This window comes from Pyrgilauda ruficollis, unplaced genomic scaffold, assembly GCF_017590135.1.
Source record: "Pyrgilauda ruficollis isolate IOZ18807 unplaced genomic scaffold, ASM1759013v1 scaffold1, whole genome shotgun sequence".
NCBI lineage: Eukaryota > Metazoa > Chordata > Aves > Passeriformes > Passeridae > Pyrgilauda > Pyrgilauda ruficollis.
In genome coordinates this window covers 18,971,070-18,998,528 of record NW_024508100.1, presented here as the reverse complement: position 1 = coordinate 18,998,528, position 27,459 = coordinate 18,971,070, and the positions used below count along the sequence as shown (strand labels likewise).

General features: G+C 41.9%; 1 protein-coding gene across 1 annotated transcript; it reads left to right on the top strand.

Annotated features, from left to right (window-relative positions):
• BEND4 (BEN domain containing 4) lies at positions 1-27,459 on the top strand. Its single transcript, XM_041458153.1, has 5 exons — positions 1-364; positions 8,569-9,135; positions 20,441-20,532; positions 23,815-24,055; positions 27,242-27,459. The coding sequence occupies exons 1-5, from the start codon at positions 1-3 to the stop codon at positions 27,457-27,459; spliced, it is 1,482 nt and encodes a 493-aa protein (XP_041314087.1).

Here is a 27,459-nt window from a genome sequence, read left to right as displayed (position 1 = left end):
ATGGAGGAGGAGATGCAGCCGGCGGAGGAGGGGCCCAGCACCCCTAAAATCTACAAGCAGCGGGGTCCCTACAGCGTCCTGAAGACCTTCCCCGGGAAGCGGGCGGCGCTGGCCAAGCGCTATGAGAGACCCACCATGGTGGAGGTGCCCCGCGGGCGCGGAGCGGGGCAGCCCTTCCCGCACGCCGCCGAGCCGCTGCCCTACGCGCCGCACGGCCCCTTCCCCAACGGGCCCGCCCGCCCCGGCGCTGCCCCCGGCGCTGCCCAGGGCCACCCCCGCCCGCCGCCGCCGGCCCCGAGCTCCTCGGGCCGCTACGGCCCCTGCCCGGCGGTGGCGGGGGGCGGCGGCGCGGAGCTGAGCGCAGGTATCCGCAACTCCTCTCTCTCCTCCGCGCAACTTCGCGGGGCACTTTGCAGCAGGCGGGAGCGGGATGGGGGCTGCGGGCTCCGCCGCCGACGCGCGCACCCCTCTCCCGGGCGGCTGGCGGAGGGCGCGACGCCCGCGGGGTGCCCCCCTCGGGGCTGGCGGCGCCCCGGGGCTGGATGCGGGCGGGGACGCGCCGGGCGGCTGGGTCTGTCCGGTGCTCGGGCAGCGCCGAAGTTCCCGCGGCGGGCGGGGCCGCTGCCCGGCCGGCGTCGCCCCGGGGCGGTGGGCAGGGGTCGCCCCGGCCGGGGCTGTGCCGGCCGCCGCGCAGGACTTGGCGGGGCAGGCGGCGCCGCCGGTGCGCACCTGCGGGAGGGAGCTGCTGCCGCCGGCGGGGCGGACGGGGGGAGCCCCGGGCCGGCCGCTCCGCTCCGCTCAGCTCAGCTCAGCCCCGCTCCGCTCCGCCGGGGAGGGCGGCAGGCTGGGGCCGGCTACCGGGGGAGCTGCTGGTAATGGAGAGGCTGCTGATAGAGAGGTGGTGATTTTAACAGAAAGAAAATAGATCGGCTGCTTGCCTGCACCGTTTTCATAAGATGCAGTGACAAACAGGAGATCAATTTTTCTTTTCTTTTTTTTTTTTTTCTTTAAAGGTGTAAGATACCGAGATGCTGAACGCGTATCTTTCCTCTAGTGATGGCTTGGAGTTAAAAAACCACGTAGATCTTGATATGCAACCTAAATTTGGCATCAGGAAATGGGAAATTGCATCTTTAAGCAGAGTACAATCAAAAATGAATTACAATAAATCCTATATAATTGCATAGGTCATTCTCTTTAATGAGATTTTATTAACCTGACTGTCAAGCTTTTGAGTCAGGCAGATATTTTATCTTCTTCAACTGATAAAAGTGTCAGCTATAAACCACCATATAAATATTCATAAATCTACACATCTGTGGCAGCCTATCAGCATCATTCTTTTGGACATTAAAAGCATTCTAATTACTTTCTGTCTAGCAGAGCTGAAATGCTGCCTGTTATAGTATGTGCTTGGCAGGCATGATTGCTTTTGTTTGCCATCACAAATAGCAGCATCCTATTTTATATACTGATGGTCCAGAATATATTCAGGGTTTGACTGAACAGGATGAATATTATGAAGCACCATCTGGTTTTGATAACATCGGGTATATTAACTCATCTGTTAATTTTTGACACATCATTGATTTATTTATTTAGAAAAATTGGATCCTGTTTTGGTATGTTGCTGTTTGCCTTTGTAACAAATGTGATGACATTTCCTTACTAAACAGGGAGATACTCTAGTTAATAGGATATATGGCTACGTTTTAGTGCCTGGTTTTGCTTAGAAGTAGCCTTGTACTGGATGAATTTAGCATGTCTTGTTACAAATAATTCAAGTACTTTACCAAAAAGTTTAACTCTTGAATAGATTAGTCAGAGAATTCACATCTCTGGGGCGTAGTTCTGTGATCCGTGGCAGAAGGTCATCTTTCTTTATGAAATTGCTTCTTATATGAAATGCCCAAATGGTGGTATTTAAGTATTCTTTGTGGCCCACGATCAAAACACTGATGATAAATATGACACCTACATTTCTTTACAGAAGCAGATTATGCCATGGAAAACATTCACCTGTCTGGTAGATGATATATGAGGCCATATTCACAGCAAAGCCCTCTGGGCTTCGATGAGCAGAAGTTTGGACTTTCTTTTTCCTGAGTACATTGTGCTAACCAGGCACTAGAGCAGGCTTCAGAGCTTGTCTTTGATTTAGTTCTATGCTAAAGAGAGTGAAGGAACTGCCATTTGTGCACCAAAGTTCTTTGAAATCTCTCCCTTTAACTGCACAGTCAGGCTTTACTTTAGGTTCCTATATGGGTCCCAACTTACCCTTTGCTCAGGTAAGTGCCGAGAGAAACAGAACAGAAAAGAAACCAGAAACTTGCTACGGAGTGTACAAGTAGTATTTTGCACAAGTTGTTACCAGAGGTGGCCCACAAAGTTGGAAAGGGGACTGGAGCAGGTCCCTATGAAGACAAGCAGAGAAAGTGAGGGCTGTTCAGCCTGGGTAAGAGAAGGCTGCGTGGAGACCTCATAGCAGCCTTCCAGTATCTTAGGAGAGCCCACAAAGAAGCTTTAGAGGGACTCTTCAAGAGGAACTGAAGCAACAGGACAAGGAGTAATAGGTTCAAACTGAAAGATGGGCAATTTAGGTTCGATATGTGGAAAAACATTTTTACTGTGAGGCTGATGAGGCACTGGAACAGGTTGCTGTGGATGCCCCAACCCTGGTTTAAGGCCAAGTTGGATGGGTCTTTGAGTAACCAGGTCTAGTGGAAGTATCTCTGCCCACAGCAAAGGGTGTGGAACTAGATGAACTTTAAGGTCCCTTCCAAGGCAAAACATTCTGTGATTCTATAAAGGAATAGGCAAGGTTTAGATCTCCTGGGTATTTTAATCCCAAAGGTAGGAATGCTTTGCTGAGCTGTGTGCTCATCCTTCCTGCTTGGGGATGAAGTAACACCATGCAGCTTGTTCTTGAGAGCTATAGCACCACTAGGATGAGCAGGAAGTTGGGACCCCAGTGCTGTATGTATGTGAAGAAGTCCCATTGTCCAGAGGCTTGAAATCCTCTTAACTAATGTGTGAGCCAATTTAATAGCACAGGCCGCCTCTGGGGAAGCAGAGTTGTGGTTTTGGCCCTGGAGAGTGACAGTATTTGCATGTTGTGCATGCACAGTCACCCTTGTACTTTGGCCAGCACCTGTGGTGTCTCTGGGCTCCCCACAGCAGCAAGAGGAACAGGCTCAGAACACCTCTTAGCCACAGGTTCATCTCAAGTGGTGGGTGTTGTAGGGAGGGACAGATCATCCCCTTAGCAGGTGTCCGGCTGCACGTGCATTCTCCACAAGGCAGTCACCATCCACAATGTGTACAGTTTTCCCACTTGATTTATCCTCAGCACTTGGCAGGTGCTTACTTGAATAAAGGGGTGGAGTGCTGTAGGGCAGTTTTGTAGGGATGCCCACGTCCCAAGTTCAGTTTCAGAGATACCCCTCTTTTTGCCGATACCTTTTCACTTGTTCAGGCAACAGTGAGCAAATAGCTAGTAAAACACCACTCCTGGGGTGCCTGACTCTGTGCCAGCAACTTAAACACTTAGTGCAGTTGATTCTTAAACTTCAGGCATGCCATTTCTGGCCCTTTGGGATTCACAACTCCAAGTTTGCTGTTGAAAGTGGGCACCTCAAACACAGTCATGACTAAAGATGCTTCCATATTTTTGCAGCTTTTTCTAATGGTTAAAACTCTTCCCAAGGGTTCACAGATTTTCCCTCAGTTGCTCTCTAACAGACCACTCTCACCTCCAGACTCCAGCAGAATTGCAGGAAGAGGGGTTAGGGAAAGGAAGAAAACCAGGAATTCTCCACGCAGTACCATGGTGGAGAAAAATTTAGCTTGAGATCCCATCATGCAGGGAAAGATCCTGCGTGAGAAATGCCATCTTACAATGAGAAATGTGAAGCTGCGCTGCAACACAATCCTTCTCTCTCCTCTAGAGGTTACTCTGGCTGCTGTTGCTGCTGTGAGCCACACAGATGGATTCATTCAAAGCTCCAGCAGATACCCGTTTTCTTCTGTAAAATATCAATTCTTTATTAATCTATCCAGATTATTTTCCTGGCATGAAAACTCTGTCTTTGGTAGTATGTGCATTGAACAGTACCATAATCCACCAAAGTCCTTTTCCTTAGGAAAGCATGATATGGCATGCCTTACAGTGCAGCTTAAAATTTAGGGTGGGCTTTCATGGAAAGCAGAGGAAGAAGAGCAGAGCTGGTAACACCTGTTAGCAGTGCCAAAAACATGGCATATTTAAAATGACCAGTTAATAAAGCTCTGTTATGCCCAGACAGAAAAATAGTTTGTTCTATGAAAAGCGAAGATGAAGTTCAGTGTTTTGACCTTACCTTAGAAATTGTGAGCCCTCATCTGAAAGCAGATCTCTCAGATAAGTACTGAAATGACCAGACATTTGCAGTCTTAATCCACTGTACTGTCTCAATGATCTTCATGCAAAATGCCCAAGAAAACATTGTGTAGTCATAGGAGGTGTCAAATGCTCTCAATATTGTGACGTAAGCACAGATATTTACAGCAGTGGTCATATCTGAAAACATGACCCCAAGTCTCTATGCTTGGATAAAGGCCCAGTTTGAGGGGTGCAAGGCTGTAGCCCCAGGATCTCAATTAATCAAAATATTGTAATAAACAAATCAAGAAACACAAATAATCAGGTGAGAGGGCTGAGTCACTGCAAGGTGAAGAGTGAGACGATTGGAATTGCTAAGGAGCCTGAACGTCACAATCTCACTGAAAATTAAATATCAAAGAATACATTCCCTGCACGGGAGAGTGTATGGTATTCAGACCCACTCAATACTTAAAAAGATGACTTTTTAAACCAGCTGCCCAAGAATACAAAGGAAACTTCGGAAAAGCCACAACCTGAATTGAGATCCACTGAGACCCAACACAATGCTTATTAATAAAGCTGTCTGATCTAAGCATTGAAAAGACCCTTAGGTGTGGGAAAAGCTGAAGTTATACCTGCCAAATCTTCCAGACATCTTTTCTGATGCATTAGTTAGTGTAAGTTATCAGACTGAGTTTCAGACATTCACTCTTCCTAAACCCTGTTTTCTGGTGGTTGAATAGACAAGAACCTCCCCTAGTCCCAGAGTCAATGAGAAAATGATGTAAAGATGAATGCTGTTTCTGGGAGTTGGTACCTGATTTGCCATGTGGTAGTATCTTCTGGTTGCTTGCAATCTCAAACAATCTAGTTAGAAATACTTATGCTTTTAGCATTTTAATCCTGTTCTCTTAGCACTTTATGGGTCTTAGGCAGCAAGTCTACCTCCAGGCAAATGTCTAGTTAAAGTCGATAGAAGTTCTGTAAGACTAAAGACTCTGGGGTCTGAGACATTAGAATTACATGGTTGGTGAGCAAGGTAATAAGGAAAAGGAATATCACAATAAGACTTTAATAAACTGCTTACACTGTTTTAGTCCAGTGCAGTGATTTCACTAGAATCCTACTTTCATAGAAAATACATACATTATATTAAATCAATTAAGAATCATAGATTGGTGTTTATTCAGTAGTAATCACATAAAAACAACTTTTTGTCATTTCTTAAGTGATTAGCCATTGCACAGTGCTTGCATTTCTAATTATAGTCAGTCTGTAAAAGCTGAAATCCCAGTTTCTACAACGTATGCTAAATGGGCAACATTTTTTTTTTCTCTATCATAAGAAATAACTGCAGTTACCATTCTCATTTAGGGTTGTTCAGACTGTGGCTGTGTGCACCATTACTGGTGTAGAAGTCTCTTCAAAGCAGAACCTACTTCAGCACAGAGACGGATATTTCCAGAATATGTGCTGAGAGCATCCCTCACTATTGCTGTCCAGCAGTACCCAGAAAAAATGCATTTGTGCATCTCTGGGTTAGCCTTTCAAATGATCCCTGCTTTGTCATGGCTCATTTTTATGTCTTTGTGTATGGGTTGAAGTTAAGAAAAAAAAAACAGTAATTGCTGTTATTGTGTCTTTGTAATAGATCTGATACTGAAGATTAAATCAATAATGTCATTTCTGTATAAAATTTCACTTACATTTTAAACCATTATCACGGTGAATATGCCTAATGCATTAAATTTTAAAACAAAACTAATAATTAATTTAATCTTTACTGATATTAATGTGTATTTTGGCATTCTTCAAAACTAATAATTTGAATGTCAGGTTACTTTTTGCTAGTTTTAGAATAAACCATAATATTGGAGTAACATCTCTTTTAAGAGTGTAATCCCTTTTCAGTTGTTTCATTCCTATCTTGTCCCCATGCAACAAGGATATGGAAAGAATACGTAACTGTTTTGTGAACAGAGACAATAATGATTAAAATACAAACAGTATAGATGACTTCAGGACTGGAATCAGATTATAGGATTAAAATGAATGAAAAAAACATTCTGTAGTAGGATTGCAAAGTTACAGTCAATATCATCCTGTAAGAATTTTAAAGGGGAAATGTGGAAAGAAGTAAGACAAAGAAAGCACATCTTGGGGTTGTTAGTGATGCTTGAATTTCCTGACTTCCTTCTGGTTTATCAGGTCTCAGCTGGAAAGCTGCCATGTCACCAGGATTCTGTGCTTTTCATTCATATTACATCTCCTGTGTTGTTTTGCAGTTGCATTGATTGTAAGGGTTAAAGACAGCTGGTCTTTGGTTAGTGTAGGAATGAAGGAGAGGCAGTGGTGATGGACCTGGCACCTCATTGTCACCCACTTGCAAAGGGAGCAGCAGTGCCTGTGCATTTCTGCCCTTTGGAGCTGTAGTGTGGACAGAGGGTATTGCATAAAGCTTTGGATCTAAGATGTGTTGTAGAAATCTGCCTTCATTAGTTTGAACCTGTGTCCAGGAGTGTGATATGGCTCATAAACACAGGAGGCTGATGGTGAGGATGCTTGCAGTGGTCCTAAGGCCACTCCAGTCCTTCCCATGGAGCCCCTGGACAATCCCTGCATGGCCCCAGGCAGCCCACCTCAGGTTCCTGTTTTTTCAGTTCAGTCCTCAGGAGATCACATCAGAGTTGTGTGCTGGGGAGGTGTCCTCTAGCTGCATTTGAGACTGAAAGTATTTGTATGCTGCTTCAGCCCTGCCCTCTTTGCAGAGATCTGGAGGATGGTACAAATGCAAATTAGTGTTGTTTCAAATATTCTTCAGGTCAGCTGTACTGACCTCAGTGTAAAGTAGATTTTCCACCAGAAAGTGAAGAATCTTGAAGAAGTGCTGTGAAAAGTGCCACCCCTTTAAGCCCTGAATTCTGAACATTTCTGGTTTTTGTGTATTATGAGTGTGATGAGGCTACTGATGAAGTTTCAGTAAATGAAGATCTGGGGTGCTTAGTCTCATGTATCTGTAGCAGGTTGCCTTTTCAGAAGTAAATGCGTTTGTCATTTTCTAAAAGTCAAGCCTGCCTGAGAAGTGCTCTCCAAAATTGGCAGTGCTTTAGCCTACCAGCCTCTTTTTTCTTTTGCAAAATGTTAGTTACGTCTGTTTAGATACCTAGAGGAACTTAGCTTTGAATAAGGTAAAAAAGATTTAAAAGGCACTGTTTTTACTGGGGAGCCTAACAGGTTGTATCATAAATATCTTGGTCATTTTCTATCTGGGTGCAGGAAGTATTATAGCAGCTTGAGCTGCACATGTAGACATTGCAGAAATGAGGCATCCTACTCCGTAGGTTTAGCTTGTAGCTGCTATTGCTCCCTGAGACATGACACCTCCTGTCATGAGAGGAAAGCTGACTAGGTGCAGCACGGCATCCCTATCCTAATTCCAGAGCTGAGCTGCTGTCTCCAGAAACTGCTGCACAATGCTATGCAGAGTTTCCTGATTGTGCGCAGAGCATCTTGAAGAACTCCACTCTCCACTGTGCCATACTGGCCTGCCTGCAATCCTGTAGGATGCCTTTGCTTGATTTAAGAAGAAGGGTTTGTGCTTATCACTGTGAGTAGTTCCTGGACATATCTGGAACCTAGAGCAAAAGGAGCAGAAGCAAAGTCCATTAAATTGAGGGTCAGTTGTGTGGACTGTCTTGTGCCCAATGTCAAACAAATGCATCAAAGACAAAAAGGAGAAATAACAAAGCTTGGAAGTCTTGTTGGAGAGGAACTGGGCATAGGACAAAGGTATAGTGCAAAGTCCTGTCCTACAAATATGTACAGTTAATGCCCTCCAGCAGCTTGAAATAGGCTTTCAGGGCAGTACTTACTTGAACTTGTAGCAAATTGGATGTAATTTGTATTTTCTTCCCCATTTTCCTGACTTAATCCCTCTGAAAGAAGATGTCAGTAAGCAGTGTCTATCATCACAATGCATTTCTGATTAACAGCAAGGGCACAAGGGCACTCTCAAAATAGAAACAGAGTCAGGATTGTTTTAAATCACAGTGTTGCAGAAGTATTAAAGCAGAAGCCATCATCTTAATATGTTCAGAAATAAAATGCATGCTACTGTAAACAGTTGTGTACATTCATCTAGCTGCTACTGCCTGGCATAACCTCTTGCATTAGGTTTCTGTGATTCGTCTTTTCTTTTGTTGCAGAGAGTCGAATGATTCTGGATGCCTTTGCTCAACAATGCAGCCGGGTTCTAAGTCTCTTAAATTGTGGTGGAAAACTACTGGACAACAATCACTCTCAGTCCATGATTTCTTGTATAAAGCAGGAAAACCCAAATTATAGTGAAAGACAAGAGCAATGTCAGCTCGGGAAAATGGTCCATAGTCAGACGTCAGACATTTTAGACATAGAGATGCAGTATATGCAAAAGAAACAACAAACCTCAGCCTTTCTGAGAGTTTTTACTGATTCCCTTCAGAACTATTTGCTTTCTGGGAGCTTCCCTTCTCAGAACACCTCATCAATAAATGATTTTAGCCATTTGGCAGATGTGGATCCACTTTCAGCCTCTCCAGTACACACTTTAGGTGGATGGACATCTCCAGCAACATCGGAATCTCATGGTCATCCATCATCTTCTACACTTCCAGAGGAGGAAGAGGAGGAAGAGGAAGAAGGTTACTGCCCTCGGTGTCAAGAGCTAGAGCAGGAGGTAATTTCATTGCAACAAGAGAATGAAGAGCTTCGTAGAAAGTTGGAGAGCATTCCAGGTAAATAATCCTTTGCCATGTAATGTTGCCATTCAGTGATAAAAGTAATGTGGGTAATGGTTTATTTCTAGTTCTACTCATTTTTAAAGGTTGCAATCATAATAGTCAAACACTGGAATTTGTCTCCAGCCAAAATTCCTATAGGTGTGCCCAGTGGGAAATTACCTGCTGATACTCATCTCTATGAATATTGAGTCCTACACTAGTAAAGTGTGTTTAGGTGGGGATGTACTTGTAATCCCAAATTCCGAATATCAGGTGGTTTGTCTCAGTAATTTCAAACATACGCTTTCATAACTCTTTATCTGTCTTGTTCTTTAATTGACAGTACAGCTTATAAACATAATTCCCTTTTGGGGCTCCTTTTTTTGGTTACTTAAGGAAGCTGTTCAAAGTTACAGCCATAGTTTTACCTGAAATAATTTTGGCTTTTACTTTCAACAGCTTCTCTTAAATTGCTGCTAGCTTAGTGAGAAGCATTGGTACATCTCCTCCCATTCATCTTCAAATAAATCTGAAAAAAAAAAACCAAAACCTGACAACAACTTTTCCAGTTTAGCATCTGGAAGCCACTAGGAGAGAGAAAGAAATCAAATAGAACCCCTTTTTGTGAAAAGCTTCTCTTGCTCTTTAAACCTAGGATTTCTCACTGTTCAGGTGAGCCAAGATACTTGAAGAGTGTTATGGGATAAGAACGAAGTATCTTGGATCTGTATTTTCTAAACTTTCAGCACAGGCAAAAATACACCTCAAACAGTAATACTAAAAGCAAACTGAAATTTAGCAAAGAAAGAAGCATACAACATGCTTTGGACATGTATAAACACTAGGGAACTGCACCTTTTTTACCTGAACTCAAGGTGTTTAGGGTAGATTTAATTTAACTGATCTCTAAATGGCAGAAAAGCATGTCTAGTACAGCATGATCTGCAAGAGAGAAAATACTTCAAAGATGCTAACTATGCAGAAAGGAAGAAGGCAGTAACCAACCACTGCCCCAACATGTAGAGGCAGTTGCAAAATCTGAGCAAAATGCAAGCAGTAGTCTTCATAATTCTTCTCTCCAGGTATCAGTGATGGACTGTGCATTATTTTTCTTTTGTGCATTGGTCCATAGGGATACTGACAAATCCCATAAGCAGCATTGTTCAGTGCAAAGAAAACCCAAAATTTAAAGTAACTCCCTCACCTCTCCCAAAAATATAGAGTTACCATAACTCATGCACTCTCACTGGTTTCAGCAGTGGTTAGTACATCATCTGGTATTGCATGACAAAGGGAATTGTGTGGACTTCAACTCCTGTGGAGTCCTGCCTTCAGGTGTAAGGCCAGAAATGGTCCTGTAGGGTCTGCAGTCTGACTGACAGCTCTCATTCAGTCACCTGTACTGAACACAGTATTTTTTTTTTTTACTTTCACTAATGCATAACATGTATTTGACTCAAGTAGTATCTCGGAAGGCCTCCAGCCTCTGGTGAGCAGTGGCTGTATCTCTTACCTGACATTTGGCTCCAGTGCTTAATTACCCTGATGAAAATATGTGCCTTGTTCCCTTCCTGACTACCTGAAATCAGCTTTTAGCCATTGACTTTTATGCTTTGCTCCACTAAATGAAGTGCTCTATAGGTCTTGGTACTTCTTCTGATTGAAGGTACTTACAGACTGAAAGCTGACTTAATTTCCATTTTAAATAAACAAAGCAAACAGTACTGTTTGAAACTCCTCAAATTACTTGAATCCGTCTTTGCAATTTTTTTCTCCCCTTCTGCTAATTTCTTTAAAATCTGGGCACTGGAAGTGCATGCAATGTGTTCCTGTGAGCCTGATCAAAGGTGAATAGACTCTTCACTTGCACCCATGGTTTCCCTGGTGGGTTGTGCAGCTGAGCTTCTCATTCTGTGCATATTTCTTCCTAAAAGTGCACACTTTGTATTTGTCTGTGTTCATGTACTAAGTGTTCCAGATTGCTCTGACTGTCCCACTTGCCCACTGTTTGCTGATTTATCAATTTCTGTATCATCCAATATTTTTCAAATTGTTTTAAATTAACTTTGTGATACTTGTTAGGAATGTTGAATAGTTTTGAAGGTGTTGTTGGTCCTTGTTGGGCCTTTCTAGAAACCTGTCTATTAATGATGATTCCTGCAATGACAAATATTTGAGATGTCAATAGCAGGTTCCTAATATATGTATGATTTGGTCTGCTGGTGTTGAGTGTTGCTACTTTTGCAATCAACTAACTCAGGGTAGTAAGTTACATGCCCTTCAGGAGTCTAGGTATCTTATATTGTTCAGCCCAACTTTTATAGGCAAATCTATGTGCTTATCAAAGAATGACAGGTTAGTCTGGCAAGATCGACTTTCCATAAGACCATTTTGACTGGAATTAATTATATTCATATTCTTTAGTTCTTTGTCATTTGAATCCCCTTGTGATTGCCTGTATTTTGCTAGGATTAATGCTGGGTTAAGCAGCAAGTATTTACCTGTGTCATCCCACTTACCCTTCATGTCCCTTTAAAAGTGATAAACATGCATAATCATAGTCATTTTGCACCCCCCAGGAATCATGAAACTCCTTGTTAACAGTGTATCAAAGGAAGCAGACAAACATAAAAGATGTGCCAGGAGGTAGGACTTCATCTGCCAACAGAAAATCATCATCAGATACGTCTGCTGCTTTCTGGTGACATTCCCAAATAGATCTGAAGTGACCCGTGTGTTTGCAGAAGTGCTAAGAGCCACAGAAGGTCCCTCAGGTTTTGCCACATGGTAGAACAGAGACCCTTAGGCAGTCACACAGCCACCAATGAGCAAAGTTAATAAAAAATCAACTAAAGGCAATGTCTAATTATTTTTGTCTCTAGTGTTCATTTTGCTCCTGTGAGCTTCTACTAGCGAAAAAGCTGGCAGAAATTTTTCTGTGACTTGAGATGCCCAGCTCTGTATGTAAATAGGAGCTTGCTCTCTGTGCCTTTTTTTTTTTTTTTTTTTTGCCCATCGAGAGGTTGCATGCCTCCCGAGGGAGGCAGAAAGCCCTCTGCAGCAGAGTGTCAGTGTTGTCTGCCACCATCTATCACATCACAGTAATCTCAGAGCACAAACTTTCTTCCCTGTGCGTTCGTGCACCTCGTGCTGGCCATCCGCCGGGCCAGGCAAGGCAGTGAGCGTTTGGAGAGGCAGCCAAGGCAGCAGCTAGATGGGTGTGAGGGTTGCCATGCTGTCTCCATCGAGCCACTGAATGAGCAGGATATTTCACATAGTGGTTTCTCTTCCCATCCTTGGGGGAGCTGGTCCAGAGCTGCTGGATGCGGCTGGCAGGGGATGTGGGACCATGGCAGCGTGCACCATGCCCTCCCCGCAGTCGCTGAGGCTCCCACTAGCAACTCTGCCAGCAGAATGTAAAAGCAGCAACCCCTCCCTTCTGCTGTATAATATGAATCATTTTATCCTTCTCCTGAAATACTTTGCATTTCTTTTTTTTACTTTCCATATGCAAAAGCCCTTTTAAAATCCATGAGAGTTTGCAATCTAAAAATAGTTGCCGCTATACATCTCTGCCTCAAGCTTTGCAAAGCAAGGCTCACAAAGAGACTACCACGAAAAAGAGTGTTTTCTCTGCAGATGTAAAGGCAATGACAGTTTTTTCTTTTTTAACAAATATTACAGAAGACATATTCTCCTGTAGCTTTTGGACACAGAAAATAAGATTTTTCAGTTTGCAGGACTCTGCCCTGTTGCTGCAGAACCCTTCAGTTCTGTAGGATCTTTTTGCCTGTAGCCTAGCATCACTCTGGCAAATCACCGCTGGAGAGAAACGATTACATGGATAAAATATCCCATATATTTTGGTTGCTGGATGGGTAGATTTTTTTTTTCTCAAAAAAACTCCATTGGATTTGACTGAAACTATACTTACATTTGTATGAAAACTTAATTGTTCCAGCTGTAGAATAAATGAAGAAAAAAATCATATTCCAGTGCTTGGGGTTTAAAGCAGTGCAACTTCTTTCAACTTGTCCAGTTTTCCCAATATTTATTTGTTTTAGGGCAAAATATTAACCAAGAATTTTCAGTTTTCAATTCAACTGAACAGAAGCATTTTCATTCAGTGTGTTATCATGTCTTTTTCTGAAAAATAATTAAAGTTTAGGTAATTCCTGGAAGGAATTTGGCAAAATTATCATTGGCTCTTTAAGGTTTTGAGATCATTAAGAATAAAACAAAGTAATCCATCCACATGAGAAGAAAAGTGTCTCCTAGTTTCTTTCTTCTGTATAGAAATTACTGTGGCTGCGATACTTTCCCAGTAGTGAATCTAAAGACATATTTATGGAGCTGCATACAAGATGTGGATTTTAACTGTGAGGATATTAAACAGTTCTTCATTATTATCAGTGTGATTTTCTCACACTTTTTTATCTGAAAGGGAGAAAATATTTCCAGGTGATTGAAACAAAGGTCTATAATCATGAGTTAGGGTTTGTCTCCTGTTGCTCCCAGCTTTGCCGTGTGGTTTTGGATAAACCAATCTGAAAGCAGTGAAAAGGTATAATTTAGTAAGTATATGGAGCAGTGTGTGACAAATACAATGATTATTCTTACTTTGTTAGCCCAGCAGCAAAAAATACTCCAGCAAATAGCAGAGGGATGGAGAATGAAAACCCCCTCAAATGCTGAGTCCTGGTCACCTATAGAGACTGCATGCATGGTGGCCAAATGGAAGTAGCCAAAGCAAAGTGGGATTTGCAGGTAGAGTTAATATCAATGTAATTGAAAAGTCAAACAAGTTTTCCAGGAGGTTTTGTATGCCCAAGGCTTGACTCTTCTTCCTGACTATTGGATATAATAAAAGATATTACTTTTCCCTACAAATCCTGTCTCTTTATACTTTCAGAGCCTCATGTTTCCAAAGGGCCTACCACAGCCACAGTATAGATAAAGCAGCCATCAAGGGTTATGATGAACACTTTTTCATGTCCTTTTTTTTGTCCTTTTTCTTGATGTTCACATTTAACCATTTCTTTGGTTTCCCTTGATGTTCTGGATGTTTTGGTCTGATCTGTGGCCTCGTTCTGCTCTTCAGCTTCAAAGTGTGAAGTTACTGTGAGAAGAGAGAGCCTCGAGCACGGTCACCCAGTGTTTGGCACAAGAACCCCTTTGAATTTGCAGCTCAGCTTTGCTTGCTGCTGGGGGTGACAGCTTACTTTGCTAAACCAACCTGAGTACAAAAACTTATTGAAACACGCAATTGCAGCAAGACCAGGGCTTGCTTTATCTGTTTTCTCTGTGTTTCTGAATACAAACCCACAAGAATTTGGGAGATCAGGCTTCTCAGCCAACTTGGGAAACCGGAGCTGGTGGGAGTTTTGTGGGGAGCTGCAGTTCAGCCTGTCAAGGATGAACTCCCAGGTCCCAACTTTGGTTTGACCTTTGCAAGTAAACATTTGTGTTTTAGTGACACAAACTGCTGTCCCTTCTCACAGGGGACTTCCTGGTTTCCCTGTTAGTTACCAGCAGTGGAAATGTGTAGTAGAGGGGTTTACAGAGGATGTTCCTTCCAAAGGGAAGACTTCATTGCTGAACAGGATCACAAGGGGCTCCTTCTAATGAGTTGATGGAAAGTGAGAGAGCACAGACAAAACTAAAAGCCACAGGAGCATGTGGCAGCATCACTTAAATGAGATGCACAGCTGCCTTGTTTTATCTCTTTTAATCTGTTGTTTATGCAGAGGTGTATATCCCAAGGGCATGTAGGAGGGGAACATTCTTTTTTCTGGAAGAAATCTATTGCAAAAGAAAATTAAAAGTACAATGGCTTTTCAGATGCAGATTTATAGAAATTAAATTATTTGCCTGGAAAACACAGCTGAGAGGGATTTTTAAAGTAATGGGATATTTGCTTGAATTTTTCTCCCTTCCCTGTTTTCGGCTGGCATGTAGGTCAATTTAGGAAATCTTTAACACCCTCCTACACATTATGTCAATTCTTTTGATTTCTGCTGTATGCATTCACTACAAATGGGTGCTAGATTTATTTTACCATACAGTCACAAATATCCAAATTTTCAGGCTCTTGAGCACTGAGATCAGTTCTTCCCCTATCTCTCCTTGCCCCTTGCTTTTTTTTCCAGCCCATCACACTCCAAACAAACTTGTCTTCATGGACCATCCATGCAGCTTTTGCTGGCTTTCAGCAGACTATTGAAATAAATTACCCTATGAGCTAAAATAATCCAAGCCATGCACACTTGTCCAAATCTCAGCCAGCAAAGGCATCTCCATTAATGTTATAAGAAATTCACACAGCCCTGTGGTTCGTCAGCACGTTCCCTATCATTTGTTACATCTTTTTGACAGTCGAGCATCAATTTAGAAATGCCCTGCAATGAACTCGGAGAGAAGCGTCGCTCAAGGTCAAGTGAAGGAGGACACGGTGCAGTGCTGCGCCAGTCTTAGCTAGCAGATGCTGCCCTGAGCAGGGTGGGTGTACATGTACACCCTTCCCAATTTTCCTCCCCTCTGGTGAGTCAGAGGTAAATGGTCTTGAGTGCTGAGGGATTCATCTTCTGCAGAGCACCAAGAGGAATACTAGCCAGTGTCAGCTACAGAGCACAAAATCTTGTTAATTTACAGAATAACCAGATTTCTTACTGTCTGTTTATGGGACTGAGACCACTGCAGAGAGACATGCAGCCAAACTGGGGATGAGCCATCCCTTCTCACTGGGACTGTCTGATGCTGCAGGAGAGGTTGGAGATACACTTTATTTACCTTGGAGATGTGCCGTATTTACAGCAAGCCCAAGCATTTCTTCACAGCGCTGTGCTTTGGCAATGTAAACAGCCCTGGAATGTTTTACACTGGAGGCTGCATTTTTGGGAGGATAAATGAGAGTTCTCATTTTGACAGATACCAGTGTAAGTGATTGTGTCCCAGTAACATTTATAGTGACCAAAAACCCAGCTCAAACCAATAGTAGGGATGTTCTTGGCCCTTCATAAAAATTTGGAAGCAATTATCAGAGGCAAAGGTTTAAAAAGAAAAAAGAGTGGGTGATAATTGGGAAACATTAAAAGCATGTCACTGAAGGCCCCAAAAGACTAACTGGGAGGAAAAGTATAATGTTGGTTACAAAACCAACCAGTTTAGAGGGAAAGTAAAGGAAGAGTTAGAAACATAACACATAGATTCGAGGGGAAGTTAATGGTGATGTGTAAAAAGCAGTTGGGTCAGTGGTAAATTAATGGTTAAAATTAAATGTGGAGCATTGTCTAGAGAAGGTTTCCTTTCCCTGGAAAGATAAAGGAAAAATATGACATCCTAACAACAGTGTTGGACCATTATCAGACAGAAGCAGATTTTATCAATAATATGGAACTGTTCATTGAATATTTCTGTTCTGGTACTTGTGAAGGGTAGCATGATGCGGTCACACAAATATAGTGATGATGGCAAGCTGGTAGAAATAGTTTCCACTTCCATTGTACCTCTGTGTGTTATCAGCAGCTTCATGTGGGACTGCAGCCTCAGCTGCCTGTCCCAGCTGCCTGCCCGTGCTGGGACACTGAAGAGCAGTAGCTGTTTGGGCACTGCAGCTTTTCCTCCCTAAATACACATCAACTTTTTACCAAAGGCACAAGGCAGCTGCTACCAAAGGGTGATGTTTTCAAAACCATGAGGTTTGGACAACTCACTTCAGGAGCTAAACCCAGCATGAAAAAGACAATTCTGACCATAATTTTTCTTTATGCTTTGTAATATTTTGGACACTTCAGAAGACTGAAGGATGGAAATAGCATCTGATTTTTTTCAAAAGGATGTGAGATGTCCTGGAGGACAGTGATTTTGTTGGCCTGATATTGAGCCCAGACAAACTTATTGCACAGCTGATGCCAGTTTCAATTAATAGAGTGCTAAACCAGAATAATGGCATTAGTACCAGGCTACATCTTGCCAAATTATGGTTTTGATGAGATGAAGAGTTTGGTTGATGAGTATTGCAGATATTCAGGGTGTTACATAACATTAAATTACAAAACATGATTTAAAAACACAAATATCTTTGCATTCAGGAAAACTGCCATGATGCAGTTGAATTTCTGGAGGGATGTTTTTTGTGAAACTGTTCACAGCCCATGTTTTTAATACTTTAATCCATGAGCCCACAGTCATTGCTTACAGCTTGCAGGAGGTGCAGAGGTAGCTGTGAGAGAGGAAGATGCTAGGTGACAGCCCTGGCCGATCTCTGTGTATTGGGGCACAGAGAACACAGCTCTGCTTGCTTTCAGCCCCTGGGAAATGCACTGAGAAAGGCACTGAGTGCCTTCAGTGCACTGAGAAAGGCTTTGGGAGGTCACAGTGACTTTCTGCCTGGGTATTGAGGCACAGCATGGCCAAAAGACCCGCGGCCATCAGCTGTACAGACACGTAAGGAGGTGCAGGGACTCTGCTTTTGGCAGGAGCCCAGCACCTCTGGAAGATCAGTGTTGGGCTTAGCAAAGAAAAAATGGAGAAATTACTTTACCACCACTAAATATGTAACAAGTAACAGGCATTTTCCATTTCTTTTCCAAAAAATTTTGTAAACCCCAGTTTGAAGGAAAACAAAATGCAGACTTGAAATAAGGTTTGTGTTCCAGTGGGTAGAAACTGCATCACTGGGAGATGACTACTTGAGTTCTGCGGTGTTTTACTCACTGATGCTGTCTGTTGCAAGGAGGATTTAGTCCAAGGAGTTGCTGTGCTGTGTGGCAGCTCGGGCTGAGAGATCATAGCCTGGATTTTGTCACTGGCACAGGGCGTGACCACCACAGTCACTGTTCAACTATTCATTAGACATTAGGATTCTCTGCAGAGAAAGCTGTGACAGGCTGTGCTGAATAAGCACTTGTTACAACATGCAGATACCTAGAATAACAGCAATGTCTTAAACTTGGATCGGTAACAGCAAACACCTGCCACCTCCTGCATGTGTCCTGGTTAGCATCTTAGCCAGAGCAGCCTTCCCTGGCACACCAGGTTCCCTGCAGGCCCTCCTCCTCCTCCTCTTTGCCCTGTAGCTCCTGCAAAGACCTTGCCCTTTCATTCTCTGCAAGCCGGGCTACTTCGCCATCTCCAGTGTCCGTTCTGAAACGCTGGCACTTTCAGAAAGTAAAAGCTGTGGAAACTCTTCCCTAATGGGCAGGAAAATTACTGCCTCCCCACAGGCTTTCTGCTAGATCATAACAAATGGTGTCTCTCCCACTACGTAGAGTAAGAACAAATTCCTGTTGGTGATGTCCTGTTAGTGGATAGCTGCGTAAGCATGCAGAGTATCAGCCCATGGGGCTATGATCTTGTTAACCCTGTAGAGGCCCCATCAAAGATAAACAGAATAAGTAAACTAGTAGACTTAAATGATTATTCTTCTTCCCAGCTGGGACCCCCAGGCTCTTACGAAGTTCCATTTCCTGAAGGGTTTGGAGGAAACAGTTCTCAGCAAAGAGAATATCTGCAGAGCAGTAAGAGGGACACAGCAGCAAAACCAGAGCTTTGACTGTCGACCATGTGCTGCCCTCTTTGTGGTTCCTTCTAGGCTTCAGATAATATGGCAGCCCAGGAAGTCTGGATTTGCAAGTAGCAAAGGCTGAGGTTATTTGTATCAACAGCAAACTGTGCTGTGTCATGGCTTTAAAGTCAGAAGTGATCAGCATCCTCCAGTCACTACAATGATTAAAAAAATCAAACAATGTTGTACTCAAAACATTGCTGCTTTTATGAGGATAGAAGTTTTTATAAGCTTTGGCCAGCTTTTAGTACTTTCATGTTTCTCAGTGGTAATGAGAAGGCATTTTATCAGCAGCATAGAGTTCAAGTAGAGCTGCACTTCATCTGCTGGGGACACAACAGGTTAAGTAATTTCCTGTTGTCTTCTCAATTGAGCCCCATCCTCTTGGAAGAACATAGGTAAACACATCCTTGGATAGCCTGCAGTGAGATTACTTACTGTGTGAAAAAACAGAAGCAGGAGTAAATACACTGATGGGCTGTCTTTACAGAGAAGTCAATGTGGGGTGCAATAACACAGAAATTTATTCATCATATCAGGCACTTTGCACGACTTTTGTGTGCAGACTGCTGGATGTAACTCCTCTTGTCCCACAGTAAAGGGTCTGTTTTGCTCAGAGTGATTTTGTTCTGCACCCTGTCTGCCTAGATGGGCATAGTAAGCTGGGTTGTGTGAATGCCAAGGAAAGAGGGAAAAATACCCATAAATCCTACCTTCAGACATTCTCAGGTATTTCAGTGCTTGCTTTCAGATTGCCAGCTTAAGATAAAGCCCAAAACACCACATTTTTTCAGGTGTAAAGAAATAATAAAATGCCAAGAAATAGTAATAAAAAAAATGAATATAAATTTTTCTTCTGGGTTTTGAGCTGAAATGACGATTAAATCTGAATACTTCAAAAAACAACCCATTCCAAATGTGAAAGTCATAAGGTACCCTAAAAACTATGCTTATTTAGTCTTGCACAAGTCAGTTATAATGTTGGATTAATATCTGTTTAATTCTCCTATGGTGTTTCAGGCTCAGGAGAAAAGAGCTGTATTTCAAAAATACTCCAGAGTTAATCAGGGATGTGGCAGCATCTGCTTAAGAGAGACCCATAATTGAATCATCCCTAATTAACCTATCACCTCAACAGAAGGGAATAGGATATTGGTACCACTACTGAAATGGATAAGAGGGATGGGAATGGAAAGGGGGGAGGATGAGGGCAAAGAGAAGTAAAGCAATTTGCCTAACACCTAATGTTATAATAAATTTGGGAGGAGGGAGGGAGTAGAGATTGGAATATACCAGTCATTGAATTTCTTTAGTATATTTAATCAGACTGTAGTTTCAAAAACATTTAAGCATATTTACATGTTAATCAATGCATTATTTAGGTCCAATAAATGTTTCCTCATTTGTATGGTTTGGGATTTTTATGGTATTTACAGATTTTTTTTCTTAGTATCATTACTGCTGACCTAATTTGTATTTGTAGTAATTATAATTTCAAACTTGGGAAAAAAACCCTTTGAAAACTAGCAGGCAGAAAAATAAAAGTAATTTCAGAGATCTCAGTATAGGCAATACAATACTTGTACATTTATTAAATGAAATACCTTCACAAATCAAAATGAGAAGTATTTCCTATTTGAAACAAATCTCACAGACATAGAACAGAGATACTAAGGAACACTGCTTGATTTAATACTGTTGTTCTATTTTGTGCTTTATAGCTAATACACAGTAATTGCAATTTGTTTCATACAGTGCCCTGCCAGACGGTTTTAGATTATTTGAAGACTGTACTTCAGCATCACAACCAGCTTATGGTACCACAGCCAGCAGACCATCCAACCGAGGTAGTGTACAGTGAAAGCAAGCTACATCTCTTTGTGCTTGATCATTCATTACAAACATGTGGGCAAACAAATCAGTAGGCATTTAGTAGTAAAAACAGGTTAAAAACTGTCATTCTTAAGTACAGTAATCCCCTAAATGGAGGAAACACATCATTAGTATAATCTAGAATTACTTTACTGAGCAGCACCTAACTCCCTCCATCAGCACCAGGTGTGCTTGCCTTGCTTTTGGTAGTTTTTCTTCAGAAACACCGTATTTGTGGGTAGAATTTAGGCTAGGGCTACCTAGTGACATGACTGAGAGTGGCTGCATGTGGCTTGCAGCAGTTCAGAGTGTGTATCACTTTGCTCCTCCATTGCATTTTATCCTGTGCAAATTGATATATACATATTTATATTTATCACTAGCTGCTATCATTCAAGTAAATTCCAAGGATTCATTTTCCTTTTTTTAATGCTCTTTTGGTTAACTAAAATTTTCAAGTACTGTAAAAACTGAGGCTGTTCTGCAATGTCTCACAAGGAATAGCTTGTCACAGTGTGGCAGAATTTTTTATTAAATTAAATGCACAGATCTGAATCTTTTATTCATAAATTTCATCATGTACAAATACAAGCAGAGATGCATTTGTATTTTTGGTTCTTCCTTCAGAGTCTGCTTATTTCATTTCTGGGAGATTTTATGTTTGTTTTCATTTAATGACTGCTGGACACACCAAACCACATCATATATTTAGCAAGAGTGTTTTGCCCAGAAGTGCTTTACTCTCTGAGGAAGCAATGAAAGTGTGTCTGTAGCAGGAATCCAGTAATTGTTTAACAGAGTAGCATAACACTATATCATGCCTTGGAGAAGAATGAGGAAAAACATCCTACATTTCAGGGGGAACAAGAGAGAAGTGTTATAAAATTGAGGCTGAGGAGTTACGCAAAATTTATTACCCTCTCCTCAGTTAATAGCAATGTGAGCTCTCATGAAATCTAGATGCTGGGCCTTTCTGCACCCTATTTTCATCAGTGCTATATATATAAACACAGAATAGCTTCTAGGATAGCTTGCTGCTTAGCAAAGCCACCCGTGAGCATCTGTTCTTAATGCACATGAGCAAGCCTGGAGCCTCACCCCGTGCCATTGTGGGCTTGCACTGCATAAGCCAGGCCTGGCAGGGCTGAAAAGCAAGGCAGGACCTGCAGTTACCTGCAGCTTATACTTTGCAGTGGTATCAGTAAGAATGGTCATGGCTTCACTAAAGGGTTTTTTTAATAGGAAAAAAATAGGTTTCAGAGATTAAAGGTAGGAAAATAACTTACTTTATATAAAAGAGATGTGAAGGTAGCTGCTGAAAAAATGTAAAATACCAGTATGAGGATCACATGGTCCTTTGTACTGATGTAGTGGAACAAGCCAAGGGAGTACTCCTGCCAGCTCCCCCTGTGACAGAGTGGTCACAACTACTTCAGCCTAAGAATATATTACCTCCAAGAGCTGTCCATGCTGCCCCTCTGCTCTTCTTCCTTCCCCAGCTCCTTCACAGTGTTGGAAGAGGACAAGGAGCTGGACTGCATGGATTGAAATGTTCTTCCGTGGCAGAGCTCTTCAGACATATTACTGGCTTCCCAGGGGATCATGTATGGGCAAAAACTAAAGCAGCTGCCTGTGTCAGGAGTGGAGGGGCAGGAATTGACCCTGACCTGTTTGCAGTGACGTGAGGAGATAATGAAGTGCAAAGAGGAAGCCCCAAATTTAACAGGGCTAGACTGTAGGTGAAAGGTTTTTCTCTTAGGGGTGAGAGCTTGAGTTTACAGCTACAGGGGAGTGAGTGAAGTGTTGAGGTGTTTGGGGAAGGAGTGGCCCTTCAGACAGACAAAACCCATCTCTTCCCTTACATTTTGGCTTCCTTTGCAGTGTTTTGGGTTTGTCCATAGCTGTCCTTGCAAGGCAAAGAAGTAGCAGACAGCCACACAGGCTGAGCCCCCAGTGATGCTAACCCCACTGGGAGGTGGTGTGACTCTAGATCATAGAGATTATCTAATGATAATCTCAGCACAGTCTTCACTAATTTCAGTCTTCCATATATTTATCAAACTTGCAAAAAAATTAAAAGCAAATACCTGAGGAAAAACTTCAAAGATGCTCTCAAGCTGTCTCCCAGGATGTTATAATAAATATGTGAAAGAAGGCAAAGGTAGTCCTTAAAATAGTCTTCAGATATCAAAGGCCTGTGAGAAGTGAGAACTTTGCAGCACTTGCCCACAAGTGTGGCATGTGGCTGAGCACCTCACTGAGCATCAGACCTGTGTTTCTCTAGCTCACTGCAAGCTCCTGTCAAACCTGAGGGCTGCACAAATAGTTCACTAATTGGGCTACCAGATTTATGTGTTTTGATAAAGAGGTGCAGCTGTAAAAGTGGATGAGTCTCTAGGAGGGTGTGGTTTGGGTTTTTATTGTGTACTTCAATTATTTCAAGTATATTAACAGTACCATCTTACATTAATTGGGTAATCCTGAACTATAGCGTTTTATGGGCAACAAGAATTAAATACAGTTTAGGTACAATTGACTTAAGAGGGCTTATAAATGTGTGTGGATTACAGGAATCCCCATAATTAGTCCCACAGCATTCATTTAATATTGGAATATTGAAGCACACAAATTATGAAGGTTAAAAGCAAAATTTCTTTCCAGCTGACACAGTGGCATTTCTTTAAAGCTATAATTTGAGTTAATACAGCATTCATTAATAATAATGAAGCTTTTAGTTTTCATAGTTGCTTTACTTATTTTCTTTACATTTTTCACAGTAACATAATTGCTGTCAAGTTTCAGGTGTGTTCAACAGAAGTAATAAATTTACTATAAAAATAGACCAAAAGAGTCACCTCTGAAGAAAACTATGAGCCGTGATGAAGTGATCCATTTGATCAGGCTCTTCAAAGACCCTTTTTATGCATTTTACCATATTAAGAAGAAATATTACACTTAAATAGTATGCCCAGTTGCTGTTTCTTAACTCTTTTAACCTGCTTGTGAAAATGTAAATTATCAATAGCTACACCTCTCAAAACTTATTCATTGTACCTCACTCCATCTGAGTTCTAGAAAATGGAAATGTAATTTCAGAAGTACTCATTCTCTGTAAGAGCAATTACATGTTCACTTTGGGTTGTGTTTCACTTTCGGATCATGGATAGTTAAAAACATTTCTTTTATTTCTTTTTGCAACTGACATCTTCACTTACTTGCCTTGCAAAATAAGCAACAAAAATATTTGACTTTTTCAGGGGAGTAAGCAGTTGCTGAACAACTACCCTGTCTACATCACTAGTAAACAGTGGGATGAGGCTGTAAATTCTTCCAAGAAAGATGGACGACGGCTCCTTCGCTATCTCATCAGATTTGTTTTCACAACCGATGAGCTTAAGTACTCATGCGGCCTTGGGAAAAGGAAAAGGTCAGTGCAGTCAGGAGAGACAGGTCCTGAAAGACGTCCTCTGGATCCAGTTAAAGTAACATGTCTCAGAGGTACTGCATCTTTTCGCTCAGTGTCCACCATATGTGATCTCATTTCACCACATTGGCTCTGGCTCAGTAGAAGCATTTTTGGCTGACAGTGGCAGAACTAGAAGGGGTTTCGCAGGCAGGTGACAAGCACCCAGAAACCCTCCACTTTCTTTTCATACATACATGCAAGTGTGTATGTATGTATAATATATGTGTTTGGGGTGTTTTTGATGGGAAAAAACAAGGCCTCTTACTTAAGAGAGGACCCAAATGCAAGGGCACATGACACTAATACACTTTAAAAAGCAGTGAAGCAAAACCAGACATTCCTGATTACACTCTTTTTATAATAAGTTCAGGTAATTTGTTAACACCAATACACAGCAAAACTAACCAAAGGAATAGTTACAGTCTAATGTCTAGTAAGGATGATGCACAAGAACACAGTGCATCATTGGAGATAGAAGCAGAGTTTCAGAGTAGGTTTGGAAACATCTTCTAGGTTCAAGAATATCTTCAGGTTAATTACAAAGTATACATAAGTGTGTTGTCCAGAATTTAACTTATTTTTTGGCATACTGATGCAACGTTGCCAGAAAATGTTAGGGAACAGCTTCCCCCCATGTTTAGCCTGAAAAGGGAGGGGAGTTTTGCAAGCATTTCACAATGTTAGAGAGTGAGGATATTGCACAGAAAGGGTACAGATTGCAAAGAATGTTGTGTACTTTGGTTTCCTAAAATTGTTTGAAAAGGCTGGTAGCAAGCTTTATAATAAAACATACAAAACTGGACTTTTTAAACCCAATGTAAAAATATGTTTTTAGTTTCAACACCTGCATTGTATAAATGCATATGCTTATTTTTTCTTTAATTAACTCACAGTTAACATTATAGTATTTTTTGAGCACATACATGAAATTTTGTTTGAACTAACCTCAACAATGTTTTACTAATCAATGCAATGTAAAAAGCTATATTGTGGTCAGTCAGTGATAAAAATATCTTCACTCATCCAACTGGAGTCCAAAGTGTTTATACACATCAGATATATGGGCCTCTTCCCATTTAGGGTAGAAGAATCCAGCAAGGCTAAGTAGATAAGACTTGTGGTTAGGGTACAATATTGATGTAACCAGGTAATGAACTCAGATTTTACATAAATTAGGCAAACAAGCACTTTTTGTACTACAAAATAATCTTTTAAGCTGCTGTATGAGACTCTACCAGAGCTAAATTGGAGGACAAATCCATCATACACTATGCTGCAGAGATCTAGAGAGTCAGGGACCCAGAAGTTCTCCTGGAAAATGAAGGCTGGAAACAAGTACTTCAGCATTTATTAAGTTATTTTAAGTATCACCTAATAATTTATGCACAAGCACAGTGCTGATACCCTTTTCTTCCCCTTTCTCTCACCTGCCTCCCAAGACTAATAGTAAACATGGAATTTTGCTTGTGGCCACTGTCTTTTTGAGGTTCTGAACACACAGAGCATGGGGAGCACTCCTTGGGAGAAAGAGAAAGGTCAATTTCTTTAATTATCAGAAACTTGAAGAGGAAGCCAAAACATGCAGTAGGTAATGACCAGCTAAGAAAGCAGAGTAGACAGCTCTCCCCTTGGGCCTTTGTGTGGAGGTGGGAACGTGACAACTTTCTCCAGTGCTGAGAGTTGGCCACTAGCTCCTACTCATTTACAAGCCAAGTAACAAGTGTCTGACTAATTCTCAACCCAGCTAATTGTGCCTTTACACCATAGCAGAGAGTGCAAATTGGTTCTCTGTCTGCACTCAGAGTTTAAATATATATAAACATTTTTAATATATTCCTACAACTGACTGGTGTCTGGAGCCAGTTTTAAAACATCCTGGCAGGCTTAAATTACAGCATTACTTCTTTACATGGTAACCATTTCTCTGAGAAAAAGATGAGTGTGGGGGCACATGTGAACATAACTAGGTAGGAATTACTGTTGCCTGTGTGGATTTCCAGGGAAATGAATTTAAAACAGAGATCGCTATCACTTTTGCAGACACACTGCTGGAGGAGCTATGCAAAAATCACATCCTAATTGTCCAACAGATGAGATACCTTGCAGGCACGGGAACTCATGTAAAAGCACAGCATTCCCTGTCTGGAGATGTGGTGACAGTAATGAAGTTACCTTACACCACTTATTGTGCTGTTGGCTTGTCAACAGTAGAAAATAGAATTTAAAAATATCCTGGGACACACAATGCTGCATGAGGGAATAACTAATGTTACAGAATAAATAAGCAGCTCCATTTCTATATGAGGTACAGTGTATCCAGTATCTCTAATAAGATGCCCTCACATTTAAAATCATATTTGGATATTTCCAAATCCAAACACACCTATTTGAGCCATGTCTAGCAGTTACAACTCCAGATTTGGCAGGGCACCTTCTGCAAGTCTAGCATATAGCACGTCAAAGAATCTGAAAAATAAATTATAAAAAATGTAATCATCACATACAAATAGCTGTATGTGGCAGCAGCAGCTATTTAAATAGCTAAAATGCATGTGGTACAATTCATTTTCTCCTGCATTGAAAACTATTGTGAGGCTCCCCACATCAGCTCTCTGATCTCATTTAGCTATTTCTAAGGCCAAATTAGTCTCTGAAAAAATAGGTGTAAAATACAGGGAGATGAAAATAGCAGAACTTAAAAGAAAGATATCCCAAACAGACAGGAGCACCAAACTGAAATAATGGCAGTGACATTTTCCAGCGGGCTGGGGGCTCCTGCAGGTTGCAGGTGCTGAAGGAGCCAGCAGAGGGAGGTCAGAAAGATCCAGCAGCAATCACCTTGAGGTATAGATACCAACAGGTTCAACAATGAAATATGTCCTGGCTCGTGTTAGCTTCCACACATATTGCACATGCTGAATCACAGCCCTCAGTTCGAATTAGTTCTTTGTATTTCCACAAGAAAGGATATTATATCCAGGTCCCATGAGTCACCTAGGTAGCTCAGGTGTAACAACATACACTGCATGTGGAGAAGCACACTTATGCAGAAATACAACAGGTCCAAGTGGCATTATCATGGCATCCCCATAAGGCTTTACTTCTGCTTAAGTAGAGCAGCAATGCCTCTTTCTTATTTCCCATGAGCTTTTGACACCTGGGCAATACCAGATGCTGCAAAGACAAGTTGCTTTTAATCCTTGCATGTTTTCCTGCAGAGTTCATTAGGATGCACTGTACCTCCAACCCGGACTGGTGGATGCCATCTGAAGAGCAGATCAACAAGGTGTTCAGCGACGCCGTGGGACACGCGCGCCAGGGCCGCGCCGTGGGGACTTTCCTGCACAATGGCAGCTCGTATTACGAGGGGACTGACCACCCAGGGTCACAGGACGAGGTCTTCAACAGAGGGATGCAGGATGGGTCTGGAGATTGA

What these genes read in the sequence shown, in the direction of transcription:
- BEND4 (XM_041458153.1), top strand. Translation starts at nt 1, where the DNA reads ATGGAGGAGGAGATGCAGCCGGCGGAGGAGGGGCCCAGCACCCCTAAA. An exon ending in AAAGTTGGAGAGCATTCCAG is followed by an intron (nt 9,136 to 20,440) that starts GTAAATAATCCT and finishes TGTTTCATACAG; the next exon opens with TGCCCTGCCAGACGGTTTTA. An exon ending in CAGCAGACCATCCAACCGAG is followed by an intron (nt 20,533 to 23,814) that starts GTAGTGTACAGT and finishes TGACTTTTTCAG; the next exon opens with GGGAGTAAGCAGTTGCTGAA.